The sequence below is a fragment of the Aptenodytes patagonicus genome, chromosome 13, assembly GCF_965638725.1.
Source record: "Aptenodytes patagonicus chromosome 13, bAptPat1.pri.cur, whole genome shotgun sequence".
Lineage (NCBI taxonomy): Eukaryota > Metazoa > Chordata > Aves > Sphenisciformes > Spheniscidae > Aptenodytes > Aptenodytes patagonicus.
The window spans coordinates 5,315,811-5,332,333 of record NC_134961.1 but is presented as its reverse complement, the minus strand read 5'-3'; the positions used below and the strand labels follow the sequence as shown (position 1 = coordinate 5,332,333).

General features: G+C 51.0%; 1 protein-coding gene across 1 annotated transcript in view; it reads right to left on the bottom strand.

The window, feature by feature from the left end:
• Window positions 1-13,849, bottom strand: part of PKD1 (polycystin 1, transient receptor potential channel interacting) — a 99,985-nt gene extending 86,136 nt beyond the window's left edge. Inside the window, exon 1 of the mRNA XM_076351440.1 lies at window positions 13,596-13,849. Coding sequence (XP_076207555.1) covers window positions 13,596-13,849 — 254 coding nt within the window. The remainder of the gene's footprint in view (window positions 1-13,595) is intronic.
• Window positions 13,850-16,523: the final 2,674 nt, after the last annotated feature.

Here is a 16,523-nt window from a genome sequence, read left to right as displayed (position 1 = left end):
ACAACTGAATCTCGGCATTTTAAATTGGGCTTCCAGGTGCCTTTACATACAAAAAGATGACAGCACTGCTGATCCGTCAGGAATTTACTCCCCAGCTTCTTCTTCATCACCCAATGACTAGCAGTAGGCAAGAGGCCTGAAAGTCCTGCTCTGCTGTCAGGACAGAAAGTCTCTGGGTCCAACATTAAAAGTTCATAATTTCCTTCCACTAGGAGAAGAAGGACTGTACAATTTTACAGGCATCTGCTGAAAGCCACTTACCACCACTGCATGTCACCAAAGTCCCTGACATGGAGAGTAAAACGTGAGTAAATGGCTCTTGCGCTCCCATTGCCACACCTGGGTTTCATCAATTAGTGGTGCTGAGCCACCCGTGCAGCCTCAGCCCACGCACCACAACAGGTGTCTGCTTAGACTGTTCAACACCAGGACTCTCACGGTGCACACCCAGGCCAGGGAGACACCAGCTAAAACTGTATATATTGAGACCTGAAATACATGGATTCCCAGTATCCTAAGACCCAGAAACCTGTTCTTGCAGTATGACAGACAGGGAATTTCATGGCCTGCACATACTGATGGCCAAGAGGGATTTAAGAGCAGCCCTTGCTCAGCACAACATGGTGCATCTGAAAGGGTAGGTGGAAAGGATTAAAACACTCCTCTGCAGAAACCAGGACCTGATGCTGCAACGCCAAGAGTCTCATCTGTCTGTGACCTGCACAGAAACAGAGTAAAACAACACAAGTCTCCCATGCTCTTTAATTCTGTAGATTAATTCAATAATATAAATCTGATGGGACCATTCTCATGGTCGCACCAGACACTCACACTTGCCCTCGTGCTGATCCTCTGCCACACACACTGCCACTGACTGTAAACTCTTATCTGACCCATAGATGGCCAACAATGGCTTTGCTACTGCCAGACAGCCTGTAAGCCGGCAAGAATTAGGACCCCAAGAAGTTAAAAGAAACAAGTGTTAAAAGTTGAGTTGCAGCCAGAGGAGAATTGGGACCCATCCCTGCCATAGGCCTGTGTCTCATCCCAACAGTAAGCTCAAGCTCCTGCTGAGGGCTTTTTTGCTCTAGATTCAATAAAGAAAAAAAAATGCTGCCTCTGAAATGTGTTTCATATTGTAAAAGACAGAACCCCTCCCTCTGGAAGGCTGTGCTCCAGGCTGCAGTGGCAGCAGCACAGCAGAGACACAGCTCTTCATGCCCTGCATCAAGTTTGATTAGGCAGAGGATCAAGACATCCTCAAACTCCCAGTCGGAATACCGAAACGCACCCCCTAAGGAGGAGGAAAGGGCCAGTCTCCTCTCCCTCTAATCAGCCATCATTAAACAAACAACTAACAGCAGGGATCTTGTAGTACGCACTACAGCCAAGAGCTACCGACTGCCTGATCCTGAACCTGCACCACGGCGGTGTCAGCAGGCCCAGCTCTGCAGCCCCGAGGCAGGGCAGCCGGCTCAGCCCCACAGGGTGCCCAGCCCCAGGACATGGGGCAGCTCATGGCACCCCTTCCCCGCGGCTGAGCCCGGCCTCACTGCGAGGCATGTGCAGCACCAAGGCCCTGTGTGCCTGGCGGATGCTGACCATGCAGAGCCCGCAGAGACAGCAGAGGTGCAAGGCAGGAAAGGAAATGGATGCGCAGGGGTTCACCCAAGCCCAAACAAAACCCTGTGTTTCCAGAGGACCCATCTGTGAGACCACGCTGCTGCCGAGCGCCATGACGGGCCCCACGGTGACACAGTGACTGCAACAGCCTGCCTGCTACAGGCCTGCTGGGTGAAGGCAGCCAGGAGTGCTGCCTGGGGCCGAGAAACAGGGTTGAACTGCTAACACCACAGAAACCTGCCTGCCAGATCCCCTGAGCTGCGGGTTGGCTGACTTGGGGGGGGTGGTAAATGGCACAAGAGAGCAGAAGCTGCCCCACAGCTGAGGTAAGATGGCAGCTGCTGAGATTAAAATGGCGCCTGGCTGAGGTAAAGTGGCACCTAGTTGAAGGAAAACGGCGCCTGGCTGAGGTAAAATGGTTCCTGGCTGAGGTAAAATGGCGCCTGGCTGAGGTAAAAAGGTTCCTGGCTGAGGGAGAAAGAATGGAGGTGCTGGCAGCACTGGAGAGCCACCCCAGTCCTCGCTCTCCGCCAAGGAGAGCAAGGCCCACGAGCATGGCCGCAGGCCTGCTGTAGGGATGCAGGCCGTCCTGTCCCAGCAGCACGGCTCTGGCCTTGCACAACCATCTCTGTACCTGCAGCCTGGGGCTACACAGTTCCTTTCCCCAGGCTGCTCCTGGTGAGGAAAACGCTCCCAGCCCCATGTCCTTCTGCCCCGAGGAGCCCACAGGGAGCAGCCACGTTTCTCTGAGGAGCTGGCGCCCTGCCCTGGAGTCAGTGCTGACTTCCCATCTGGGGCTGGGATGTCTCTGTTTGGGAAACTGATGGCACTGCCTTGAAACAAAAAATAAAGTTGGGCAGAAAACAAAACTTCTCTTTTTTCAGATGCTTTAAAAGAAAAACGTATGGTTCTCCAGCTACGATAAGACAGTGAGTTCCGGCTGGCTCTGGTACCTGCCACACAGTACGTACCAGCAAAGCACAAGGTTGTCTGTTTAGTTCAGAGGATGATGGCAGGAAGGGGTTGAAGCACAAGCAGGGGCAGGAAGGCAGGACCAAGGTTACCAATAAGCCTGTCAAAACGAGTACGCATGTGTGCTTTGCTGCCCTGACATTTACCTTGCTCGGAGTGAAGATTCAGCTTCCCAAGAGTTGGTATAGGATAATGTTTTGCTGCCTTCTCATGAGGATGGCAGAGCACCAAGCAAGTAGGAATTAGAAATCCAGGGCATTTATCCAGCAGCCAAGCATTTAAGCCCTCCACAAGCATTTAATTCCCATAAATAACCACTACAATACTCCCGCGAGGCAAGGAAGCACCAGCCCCATTGCTCAGACAGGGGAGACTGAGTGCAGATGAATCAATGACAGCCCAGCCCACACAACCAGGGTCAGAACTGAAAACAAAACCAAGAAGTCCCGCTTTCCCCTCTGTGTTCCAGCTGTTAGACAACACTGCCCCCAGTAGCTCGGCTTTCTTCCCAAACTAAGGTATGCACTTCAATTCCCTGATTGCGGAGGGGAGAAGGACAGTGGGGGAAGCAAACCTTGGCCTTAAGCACGCTGTACACAGCCTCCATGGCTGCTGCAGAATTTAGCAACTTCCAGGAACTGCATGGAAAGCCAATAAACACAACACTGGCTCCACTGCCATTTCCCCTCTCTATGGGAATGAACAGGAGTTGCAGTCAGTGTGCACAGGGAGAAAAAGGTGCTCCATGTTGCTAATCAGACCAATCACCTGCAAGAGGAGAGGATCTGGAGTAGGGCTGCATGCCCTCAAAAGATCCAGGACTCTCCGATGACTTACAAAATGTCTTTCCCAAGCAGCTAGAGAGAAGCTTTCCCAAAGCTTCGCGTCCTGTGGGAGCAGGGGTGTTGGAGATTAATTTCCAAACTTAGTCTCCTCTCCCAGTTCTCTCTGAAGTTATGGGATCAAGCTACAGGCTTGGACGCGTCACAGCTAATCCACAGGAAGACAGAATGCAGCAATGGGCTTTGCTGGCTTGTTTTAGAGATCTGATGGCTAGCTGTAATTAACCCTTTAAATGCTGCAAATTCTAAACTATGCCAGAGAGTAATGCTCCAATCTGACTGGCTGCATAACATGGGTCACTACACTCAGCGCAAAGCAAATCCAAGGTAATGCAACTTAAATTGGTGGCTGTATTAGATGCAATCTGTGCGTGTAATCAGAAACTAATTTGTCCAAGGAGAGTGACATTGCTACCTTGACAGTTTACTCGCCTGCAAGCACTGGAAAGGCAGAAAGCTTTTCAAGAAATGGCTAATTGCTGGATGCAATGAGTGACAACAGGGGCAGCAGTGAGGGCCAAGGGTCTCAGAGTTCAGGGTCTGGCTGTTGGGCTATTGAAGTTATTTTGTGTTGTATGAAACACAGATTCAAGAACCAGTGATGCTCCTGGCACTCCCTGCAAAAAATGGGGTGTGTCTTCTCTCTAAATTAAAACTTGGGAATTGTGTTGTGTCCGTCTAGCAGAGCCTCAAGTACCACCCAGACAGCTTAAGCTTTGTTTCCACGGTGCTGTCCTGATATGCGCTATGCCCTATAACAGCTTTACTGCACAAAGGGGCAGCAGTTTCCTTTTTTCCTTTTTCTTAAGTAAAGCCATCACTTACTGCTGCTATGAACCCAATCCACCACATATATTAGCTACAGCAAATTTTCTTAACGCAGCTGAAAGACTAACACAGTCTAACCCTTGGCCTCTTCTAGCTTTTGTCTTACCACCTCAGTTTTGTCTACACTGAATTTTTTAAGACTTCTGATACAAACTTTGCACTGATCCATGCAATCAGGGGTTGCAAATCTAGGCACAGTTCAGTTCATAAAGCTAGTGACTTCATGTTTTCCCTCTGTAGGAGTAAAATAACGTTCCCACACTCTAATAGAAACCTTTGATCTGCACAGATTTAATTCATTACTTATGAATCTCTGGCCAGCGTCACTCTGTTCGTTTCAGTGGCCCTCTACTTACAGTCGCCTCCTGTGTCTGGGAGGACAGGGAACCTTTTTTTCACCATGTAGTGAAGTAGCTGAGAAGGGATCCCAGCTAATGGCTTCACCAACTAGCTGCTTATGTAACAGTCCTCTTCTAGAAAATCGCCCAGGTAGCAGTAATGAGCCGCCCTCTACAACCGCTTTACAGAGGGCTGGTCGGGAGCCAAGATATTTTCCAATGGAAACTCTTCTCCCAGGGAATCACCCTGCATCGTATTTCAGATGTGCGCTTTGTTTTGTTTTAGGAAATAGGAGAAGATTTCTTTTTAATTGTGCTATGCTTAGGTGCAAAGGTAGTTTCATGACACAAATCACTGAAGAGTCACTATATGGCCTGCTGGAATCATTTATGAGACCGGAATGGCAGCAGCTCTGCTAACAACTCAAAGGCAAGTGCCCATCTTCCAAGCTTATGCTTTTGCAGGATTGCTTGGACCACCTGCAGGTCTTGGGTAAGAGCTGTCTCTTTGCTGTGTCTGCACTGTGCCTAAGCTATGAGATCCCAGAGATGGTACAGCAATACAAAATATTAAAGGTGCCAGCTGATTGCTCTTTCCATATCGAAACTCCTCCTTTTGAAAACTCGCTTTTTCCAGAAGGCTTTCCAACCCTTTTCATCTGGGGAGGGGTGAAACACAACTCTCTGCCGAGGGTCAGCTCCACACTCCAGGCAGCACAGAATGCTGACTGCACAGGCTCAGGCAGAGCACAGACCCTTTCACAAAGTCTTCACAATGCTCCTGTGCAAGCATCTGGCTGAGGGTGACAAGGTAAGACACTGCCCCAAAAACCCTGTCCCATTCTTCTTTCTGATGAAGAAATGCAGCTTAAACAGAGGTGTCTGAGGCAGTAAGAAACATAGCTAAGTGGAGGGAATGTGGCTGCAACACTTCTCTCGGAGACTCTACTCTGCATCTCATTGCGGATTCCAACTGTTCCCTTAGCTCTCTAAGCCCCAGGAGAGGAAATGCAGCACACACACTCTGCGCTGGCAGCACGCATCGCAGGATGAGGCCCGTGATTATTATTCTTATCATCCCACGGACTGCCTGGCACTGGCTGAAGAGCGTGGCTCAGATGGTTCTCTCTGCTCACAAACAGCTACGCAGCTTCTGCATGTGAAAGCCATTAAGCAATAGCACAGAAGCAACCCATGAGGCAAAACCCGTGAACATTCCCATACTGACAGCGCACCGGTCCCCGCTGCCAGCAAGACACCCAGGGTGCCGGCACTGGACTACACACAGGTGCTGAGGAGGAGCCATGTGCGTCCCCTCGAAGTTAACGCTTGTGTGGCCAACTCTCCTGACAGCTCCACAAACAGCACACAGGCACCGGGGAGCTGAAGAGCCCTGCAGGGCCTCCCTCGTGCCCAGCCCAGGGCCTGTGTGCCAGCGCTGATGTCCTACTGTTGGAAACGTGGCGTATGGGAGCATCGGCAGTGGAGACAGGACCTGAAACACCTGGTTTTTCCAAGCCACACTTGGAAAGGCTAAGCTGTATTCCACCCCTAAAACACAACCAGCCCAGGTGTGAGGCAAGCAGATGAACAGAGAAGTATAAAAATAGCCACTTCTGTAGCGCTCTTTCAAGCAACACGAGGTTGCCCTACAAAAATAAATACACAAAAAGGAATGATCATGGGGTTTTTTTCAGCTATTAGAGGGACCCATGTGCTCACATCACTGCAACAAGGTAAAAGGTGCATCCCCTCGACTCACAGCTCTGTGTTCACAGTATGTTCCCGCCACCCACCAGCTAACCACCTTGGGTCTGTTTGCAGTGCAGCAAGAATCACACACACAGCTTCCACACACGGTTCCCTAATGGGACTAGACACAGATGCTATCACCAACCTGACCTAAAACAAAATCTGCATGCTCCAGGCCGGACTCACTCCACCCCCTTCCCGAGGCGTGGCTTTCAGAGAGAAACTAACAACTTTGGCCAACACAATTTGTCTGGGCTCTCGCTTTCCCAGGCTTAGCTGTTCCTCGGGTTCCTCCCTCAGGAGGACTCAACCCACACCCTAGATCCTCTTTTTAGAGAGCCACTCCCACCTCTCCCTGACGATGAAGCCTTTGCTGTAGCAGAACCTATTTAACCCATTCCCAGCAGGATCCGTGCCCCGTGACCGAGCAGGGAAAGGTGTTTATAGAATCCCATACAAGTCTGCACACCAGGGAGAGGAAGAAGAGGCTTCACTGTCTGTCTCAACCAAAGCTGCAGGGAAAACTGCTCTTTTGCTTGTGGATCTGCAGAAGTCCTCCTCCCTGCTAGAGGAGCCCAGCGCAGCACGGATCCTGCGGGAGCCAGGGCCGAGGTACTGCCAGGGGATGTTGCAACGGAGTTGTGAAGAAGCCATTGCTGGGGATCTGCAAGTACCATTAGTGGTGTCTGTCCAAGGAGGTGGGCACAGGCTCTAGCCAGGGCTACAAACTCCACCCTGTAAATCTCAGTTTCAAACCAGTGATTAGACCTCATGACTTCATAACAGACATGCAAAATAGTATTGCACAGAGACAAATGTGTTTCTTGATACAAGGAGCTGTCTGTATATGCGGGCTGCCGCTAGAAGAAAAAATAGCATAGTATGGTGTCCAGGTACAATTTCAAATGAATAGGAACAGGCTGGCTGAGTCCTGGCTTGGATCCAGAATTCATGTCAGTACAGATCGTCCCGCAGGCTCGTCAAAAGCAAGAGCTGCTGCAGACTGTGTCTGCTGTCAGAGTGAGTACAGCCTTCCAGCGATGCTCAAGAGCATATGCCAGCGCGACTGCAGCAGGAAGAGAGAGTCCCTTCACCTCCCAACACCGCGCTGTCGGAGGGCAGCCCATAGACCCCAGACTGGAGGTAAAGCAGGGCCACGCGGTTAACACACATGCATCGCGCCTGAAAAATGCCGTAGGTGGGAGATTCATTACCACAAAGTGAACATCGTCATTTCCTTCCATCAAGTACTGTTACCAAACCAGCGTATCACACTATCTTAACAAGGGTTGCTAATTAAATTAAAAATTACGCTGGATTAAACAGAATAACATAAGACCGTATGCCACATCTGAAACTTCGTCTCCGATCTCCGCTTATTAAAGTTTTTAGTAGGCCTGATGCCAGGAAGCCAGAGAGATGTACTCGTTCCTAACCTGAGGGGAACGATTTTTACTGTTAGACTGGCAGAAACAGCTGCCTGAAGAATATTACACTTTGTGTAGTATCTCTGTTTAAATCCAGTGGTAGCACATCTTCAAAATGGATGCAATCTTTTGAGGGAAAGGGAGGAGCTGGAAAGTGAGGACAGAATCTGTTTACTGGTCACGGTCCCTATAATATACCACAAATGCTACAGATGGTCAACTCGCACATAGTTGATGCTCTTCCTGATGATAGTTATCCCTTAAAAAAATGGGAATGGCCGTAATCACATTTTTTGCTTTTTGTGCTCTTTGCAAAGCAAAAACGAACGCTATATATTTCAATTTGACATTTTTAGTTTTGGCAAACAGAGATGCCAACTTAGCTTCAGTGTCTAAGTAAACAACAATCCTTTGATATGAAAAACAAGCTAATTCTTTACTGCAAAGGCAGGTTAAGAAATAAGGGCTGGGGAGGTCTGATGTGAAGCCCTCATCCTCCTGTTGGGACAGGCAGCGACCTTTGGCAGAGCATGTTCGTGTAGGTGGCAGAAGCTGCAAGGGGAGCGTGGTGGGTAGCTCTGCAGCCCGCAGTCGCCGTAGCTTCCCAGCCTTTAAGACCGATCTCAGCAAAGCCTGGAGAGAAAGGTGGGCTGATGTGGGGTAACAGCCGTTCCTCCGAATAGCAATAGCGCCGTAAGCGCAGCCCACAAGCGGAGCTGCCAACTTTCCGCTGTGGAAGAGACAGAAATTTTCTCTCTGAGCCTGACAGCAACTGCCTAAATCTTGCTGTTGGCTATGGAGGGACTACTTCACAAGTGCCACACTCCCCCGTGCTCTCTCCTCAGGGTAAGAGCAAGCACCTCTGTCTGTGCAGCTCCCAGACCGCTCCACCCTGGCACTGGAAAGCATGTTCTTGCTCCTGAGCTGTCCTTCTTCACCCCCACTCACTTTCTTATGCACCTATTACAACTCAGAGAAGTGTTTGGGGACATATGGGGGAAATAAGAGACAAGATACAAAATCAAGCTGAACTGCAACGAGGACAACAAAGCTTGAAGAAATGAAGAAAGGATGACGCAGAAACGCATTATGGAAACCACAGTGTGGAAACCGCAAGACGAGATAAAACAAGGAATCCCATGAAATGGCAAACAGGGAGAGAAGCTTTAACAAACCATGAGTCCATTTCACCCTACCTTCTGATCGAGTGATTTTCTTTTTAAAACCCCTCTTTGTGGGAGCAGAATGAAAGCAGCTGGGTGAAACGCAAGAGAGACCTGGCGGGGGCCTGCCCAGGAGAAACTGTTCACTCCAACAGGGAAAAAGCCACACGTGGAAAGACACCACCAATAAACTTAAAAATTGCAGGAAATACAGGGAAAAATCAATGCAAACAGTACTTGGTAAAAAATACACCAGATGTCAAAGGAACCCCAAAAGATGAGCTGAGCAGAGACACGGTGTTCCTTTCTACTAACGTCTGACAAAGGCCAGGAGCGGGCATTCAGACAGCAGGTCTTCCCTCTGCCCAGTGGGGCTGTGAGATGTTTAGCTACGGTTTCTCAATGTGCGGGTTTTTGTCACTACCAGGGTTTGTAGGTTTGGCTGCACCGAACTGCAAATCGCGAAATCTTTAAATGCCGGGCTAGCGTCGAGGAAGTGAGACGCCTTGATGCTGCTCGGGATTATTTAGTTGCAACATTTGCCATGGAGCAGGAACGCCTTCAAACGCCACCTCTCTGGAGGATGCCTTTTCTTACCTAGCAGGACATTTTTGTTAGTACATTTTTAAACACCACCAAAAAAAGTCAAAGTTTTAATTTCAAAAAGGGCAACTTTCTCACTCATGGGAACCGCACTCAAATTTCTCTGAAGGTTTAGGAAGGAGCACAATGAACAACCCAGACCTTCTGCTCGTGCCATTGCTGTAATGGCATTACGGTGACACTTCATTAACACCAGAGACCATTATGCTCTGATAGAATAATATAGAATTGCCTCCTTGTTTGGTGCTTAAACTATAGTTACAACTCGCTTATGTGATTGGTCCCTTCCATAGCCTGAATGAATCTCGTTTGCAAAATATTTATCTAGCACCTCATTTGGGCCTTTTTCCCCCTCTAAAATTTCTTACAGAAGAGAAACACAGCCTTGTTTTCGCTGGGGATACGGCTTCTCATAAGAATGACATTCCAGGCTGTTTAAGTTTTTTCTAGGAACAGAAGTAAAGCTATTTTGCCTTTGTGGACTGGACGCTACTGTACAGACACGCCACTGCTTGTGGTTTTAGCTGAATTGGACTTTGGTTTTAATTGGATTTTTTTTTTCCCCTGATAGCTTTTGAAGACACCTTGAGCCTTGAAAAGGCTTTTACTGCATCACATAACAATACCGAAATCTACCGATCGTTGCCAACTCTTGAAATTTAAAATATCACAGACTGTAGGTTCCTGAATCATAAAATCTGTTTATTTTAAGAAGGTTTGCTTAGGTGAAGTCACTAGCTAGGCAGTGTAACCCCAGGGCTCACTGCCAAATCCACAGAAAAACCCCACTGGGTTTTGGATGAAAGTTATGACCCCCAAATCTGCAATGCTTCTGCTTCTGCAGGAGTGTGGTGATAGCAGAGGTCCTCTGATATTTTCACCTTCTCCTTCTTACCCATCCACAAATAGTATTCCACATTAATGAAGGAAAAATAAGTGAGTTTCAACTCTAGTCTTATAAATCGAGATCCTAATCTCCACTTCAAAAGTACCACGATACTAAAGATGTGTCAGAAATAGTCAATATTTGCAAGGGCAAGTCAAGAAAATCTTTATGAGGTTTATTTCCAGTTGAGGAATGAAAGCAGTGATACCAGCTCATGAAACAGTTAAGTCTCAAAGTAAATGCGAACAAAATCCGGTAGCCCTGCAAGCAGAGCACTTGAAAAAGAGATCAGATCAGAGCATTTCTCAGATGGAGAAACTCAGAAGTGCAAATCCTGCCACTTGAAGCGTGTTGCTCTTGTACAGTTTTTTAAGTTGCGCACTGCAGATTATTTGGAAAAACAGACTTTGCTCTTGATTCCAGCCAGACTTTGCGTTACACTTCAAGAACCCGACTCTGGCGATGGGAGGGGGCCAATATTCCCATTCAGTCTGCCTGGAGACTGCTTCCAGCTAGGTATGTAGCGTCTGCAAGCAGCAGAGCTTATTTCCTTAGTGATTCTTTGGATGGGGCATTTCTTCTGTACTCCTAGTAACAGTGCTGCCGAAGCTGGCATTTATTTCTTCAAAGTTGCTACGTCTATAATGTCGGATACGAGAGGAACTCATTTCCTAGGCCTTACTTCTACAGCTAGAGGTATGGTATCACATTTGCTGAGTGCAACCGTAAGCACACACGCCTGCCGCAGAATCAGGGAGCTTCGGCGCTGGTAATTTTCTGAACTCGGCCTTCTTAAAGGCTGGTTTCGTTTCAGACTAATAAAAAATAAATGTTTTGTTGAGATATTAAAAAAATGCTTTCCGCTAATGAGAGAATAGACAGCAAATCATTAAAAGCATTATTTACTTTATCTGTCAGTGTTCAATAAAGGGAACATGAAATGAATAGACAAAACCGCTTGCATAACTTCACTGTGTCATAAGCCAGAGTCCCTCTCATCCCAACAGAAATGAATCTCTAAATCTTTCATGGTTATAATGACAACGTACGTACACATGCCTTCGTTCCCATCGTCAGGAGGTCAAATAGGGCAGTAAACTTCATGTGCCACTGCAGACCGCTTCAGCACATCTTATACCAGTCATCAGAATATTACCAGCACACACTTTTTCAGCTGAGTCGTGACTGTACACACAAGATGATCTGCTGGCTGACAAAGATGACTCTACAGTCTGAATTCCAAAGACAATCATCCCTCAGCAGAGCAAAGCTCTTCCTCTTACCGCACTGCTCTCAACAGTGCTGTAAACAAGCATTTCTCCATCGAAATCAGGGGAAGATGTCAGTAACACTATCCTGCCGTTTCAGTCCATTTGCTTCAGCAGATTTCCCCTTCCCACATTCCGGGCACTTTGTTTTGTTGACCTGCAAGAGCTTTATGTCCAATTTCAATCTGTCATTGCATAATAGGATCTAATCCAAAACGTTCTGGGAGTTTTTACAACTCAGCGCCTCTGAACAACAATAATATAAACAGTCTCAAACACTTACTACTGAAATTAATAATCCTAGAAACACACTGTAATAACCCCAAATCCTTAAAAAGCCAAATGAAGGACTTATCGTCACAGTCTTCAGAAGGCTGCTCTACAAGTGACCAGCGAAGCGCTGGCACGTTCCACCTCTGTTGCAACGGCATATTCAGCCTCCAGAGCTGTAGATCCCCGTGTCTAACTGACAACAGATAACGCAGCATCAGAAACCCCTTAATAAAAACCAGTTTTTCCCAGTTAGGGACTTTCTGCAACAAACAATGGCTAGTTTGTTTGGAAAAGTCTAAACATATCTTGTAAAAAAACAGTTGGAAAACACCTTGGCTGCTGGATTTAGAGACATGCACATTTTCCTGAAGTTAGTCTAGATACATCTTGCCGATCTACAATTTAATGTTTACTGTGGTACTTCGCAACTTCTGCAATATCTCTTAATCTATATTGACGCTAAAAGGTGGAAACTTAGTTAAGAATATCCAAATAGAAAAGCAGACCCTTAACTTATTGAAATATCAGTAGAAATTAGTTCATGTGAGATTTTTCTACTGTGCCGGGCCCCACGTCATCTGTCCTACATGAATCACTCGATGCTTTTGTCTCCTCAAGAACAGAAAAGTTGCTCCCTAAGGAAAACAAATTTAGGTTCAAAAATAAATTTTAAAAACCCCCACTTTTCCCCTAAGTCTGTTTTTTGCATCATACAGTAACTTCATTTAAGTGACTGAGCATACGGACCGTTCTAACGCCCCTCCAAGAAACATACCTTTCTGACTGATTTTCCCAAAACAACAAAATCAGCATCCGGACACGAACACAACTGTCATCCATCCTAGCACTTTCATGGAGAAATTTTTAACTTGAACTTGCTAATTGAGCCTTTTGGATTTTCTGTTAACAGAACAGTGTTTAAACCACATCCAACTGCTCATCTCCCGACACCATTCTCTCTTCCTGTGATTTCCCCCAGAACCTCAGAAAATAGACTCCTGGCACAAAACCCCCTGGCCCCTCCGGCGCAGCAGCCTCCCACCTCTTTAAGGTACACATGGGGTATGTCATCCTATGGTTTGCCCAACGTACCTGCCTCTGATCTCGCACGCTGGTGTATCTGGCGTGCCCCTTGGCTTGCCAAGTCTTGGCAAGACGCGAGCGACGTTAGGAGATGACCCGGTTTGGGCTGAATCCTGAAAACGCTTCTCCAGGTGCGGAGCCGAGCGCATCCCCATGGCCATGACTTTCGGGGGCCATCAGCCCAGCCGCGCTAGCCCTACCCCAGCTGAAGCTACCGAGCCCGAGCAGCGCTGCCAGGCTGGGCCCGCACACTTCACAGACTGAAGCTGTTTTCCCTTTTGCTTCTCTTGGGCCACTTCTGCCCGTCCCTGACCCCGCGGGCTCACGGCAAAACTTTCTGCCATGTCTCCACGCTCGTCCCTGCTGTCACGCGTCCCATCTCCACCACGCCAAACAACGCTCAAGGAAATACTCGAGGAGAAATTAAACTGCCGGGCAGCCGAGCTGCCAGCGCTCGCCCTCAGCGGAGCCGCCGGCCCGACCCGGCCCGGCCCCGCCGCCCGCCGCCCCGGGCCCGCCGCGCCCCGCGGTACTCACAGCGCCGTGGCGGCGGGAGGGATGCCGGCCCCCGGGCGCTCCATCCCGCGGGCAGAGCAGTTGACGAGGCAGGCGGGGCCGGCGCAGGTACAGTCGGCGGCGCAGGGCTGGCAGGCGGGGGCCGGGGGCGCCCGGGCCGCCGCCAGCCCCCCGCACAGCAGGGAGCAGAGCAGGCACCAGCCCGAGAGGGGCAGCCGCGCCGCGGGGACGCCATGTTTGCGCTGTGATCCAGTGTCTCCATTTCCAAAAGGCATCTCTCCCTACGGGCATGGCATGGCCCCGGCCCGCCGCTCCCCCGGCCGGCCGGCCGGGCCCGGCCGCGCCCCGCTCCGCTGCTCCGCTCCGCGCCCCTCCGCGCCCCCTCCGCGCCGCCCGGCTCAGCGCCCGCCCGGCATGGCGGCCTCCTCCGCAGGGCTGGCGGTGCGCGCTGCTCGGCGGCGGCGCCCGGCCCGGCCCGGCCCGGCCCGGCCCGCTGGGCTCCCGCTCGCCGCGCTGACAGCCCCGGCCCGGCGCCGCTCGGCTCTGCGCTCCGCCCGGGCCGCGGCCGCCGCCTCCCCGCTCCGCCTCCCGCCCGGCGGAAACCCGGCGCCGCTCCAGCCCCGCCGCCCGCCCGGGCCGCCCCCGCCGCGCGGCCGCCCCCCCCGGACGGCCCCGGCCAGCGGCGAGGGCCGGGGCGAAGGGAGCGCTCCGCTCCCGGGCGCGGCGGCCACCGCGGGGCTCCCGGCCGCGCTCCCAGGCCGGGCCCGGGGCAGGCGGCCCCCCGGCCCCTGGTCGGCAAGGGGGAGCGGGGGGGATCCCGGGGGGCAGGGACGTCCCGGGAGCAGGGGCATCCCGGGGAGCAGGGGGATCCCGGGGGGCAGGGACGTCCCGGGAGCAGGGGGATCCCGGGGAGCAGGAGCATTCCTGGGGAGCAGGGGGATCCCGGGGGGCAGGAGCATTCCTGGGGAGCAGGGGGATCCCGGGGGGCAGGGACGTCCCGGGAGCAGGGGGATCCCGGGGAGCAGGAGCATTCCTGGGGAGCAGGGGGATCCCGGGGGGCAGGGACGTCCCGGGAACAGGGGCATCCCGGGGAGCAGGAGCATTCCTGGGGAGCAGGGGGATCCCGGGGAGCAGGGACGTCCTGGGGACAAGGGCATCCCGGGGAGCAGGGGTTATCCTGGTGGAGGGCATCTCGGAAATCGGGCAGGGCAGACAGTGCAGCGTGGAGCTCTGCTGGATAGGTGCTTTGGTTGTCTCAAAATTACAGGGGAGGGCTTTCCCTCCTCCGCACACCCAGGTGATGGGCAGAGGGGAGCACGAGGACTCATCTGCACCCTCCCTGAAGGCTTTTGACACTTGAGTTCCCGCAGCGGGTGCCCGTTCCTGAGGCCGCTGCAAGCCGGCTGAATCCAGGAAGAGTTGCAGGGTACGGTGTGCGTTACGTGCATACAGCACAGTAGGTAATTCAGATATCTTGGAGAGAGATGAAGAACAAGGCAGGTACTTTTCAGTGCGGTTTTTTAATGCCAACTATAGCAATGTCATCGTGTTTCAATGCCACTTGCACCCTGCACTGGCCCAGCGCGCTGGCCATGGTTCAGACCAGGCCAGATGTGGTGAGGTCAATCCTGTGCCTATGATGGCTCCCCAAGGATCCGATGGCTCCTCAGGGATCTGAACTGGTTCTAGATTAAAGTGACTGAAGAATATGACTAAAATAAAGTATCTATACAACCAAAGGAAGCGTAATTCTGTCCTTGTAGAGGGCATCTCTCCAAAACCACACCCAGCCCCGTTTGAAAGTGGTGGAGAAGAGGGTGTGATAGCTGATAATTTTACAGGGACCCTAATTTGTTAGTGTTTAACATGTGCCGTGTTACTGCGTACGGAGCATGGCCCCAGCCATCAGCCGAGGGGAGGATACAAGGAAGCTCAAACAAAACATGGAAGAAGCTCTTGCTTTTGAACCACTCGTCTTGTTCCGTGCCAGATCACTCACTCTGCAAACCAGAGCCAGTGGTTCCTGTCCAGCCCAGCGTGGACTGCTCACCATAAACACAGCGAACATGTATGTGTGTGGTAGTCTGTGCGAGAGGTGAAAGCCTGGCACCAGGCAGCAACCTGCTGGAGGCTGTCTGACCCCCAGAAAGACAGAGGAGATTTGGGGGAAGCAGTGGACCAGTGCACGATGCCCAATGCTTCCCTGCACCGAGTGGCCTGGGAATGGACATTTGAGAGGCACGGACCCAAAGACAGAGCGGTAAATCCTGCACATCCTCCAGAGTCAGGTGCTGTTTTGCTCGGTGGGGGCTGATACCTGAAGTGCCAACCAAAGGCACTTTCTCCTTCTGAGATTTGCTGGTCCGGACAAAACTTTCAGCAGGGTTTTTGCTAAATGAAAACAAGAGCATCTTGCTCTTCGTTTATGCAATTCCATTAATTCTTGCAGCCATTCACACCCTTTAAAATATTTGTAGGTAACATTTAAGTTCAGTGCAGCACATCACTCCAGCTCAGCCTTGGCGTCAAGCATGCAAGTGTCCACGGGAGTCCCCAGGACTGCCCACGTGCAAAACTGAAGCCGTGGTCTGTTCAATCATGGCTGTTGCAGCAATTATTGTCTTTACAAAAACCTCTGGAAGTGCTGTCTGGCAAGCACCTCTGTGAGATGGGCTGCTGCCTCCACCGTACAGGTGAGTCACCCACCCGCAGAGAGGTTGCACCCCTCAGACAGCCGTCCCAATGCCAGGGTGAGGGGCATTTTGTACTTGTCCAAAGCAGCTTGCACAGCCGAGCAGAGCTGCCTTCCATCCAGAGCTCCCGCCGCCCCTCAGGGCTGCACCCCTTGCCTCTGCCGGCTTTTGCTGCTTCCCGGTGCGTTCCCCAGTGTTCCCCAGCGCTCCGACGGCGAGCGTGCTGGGGAGCTGCCGTCCTGACACTCTACAGCAG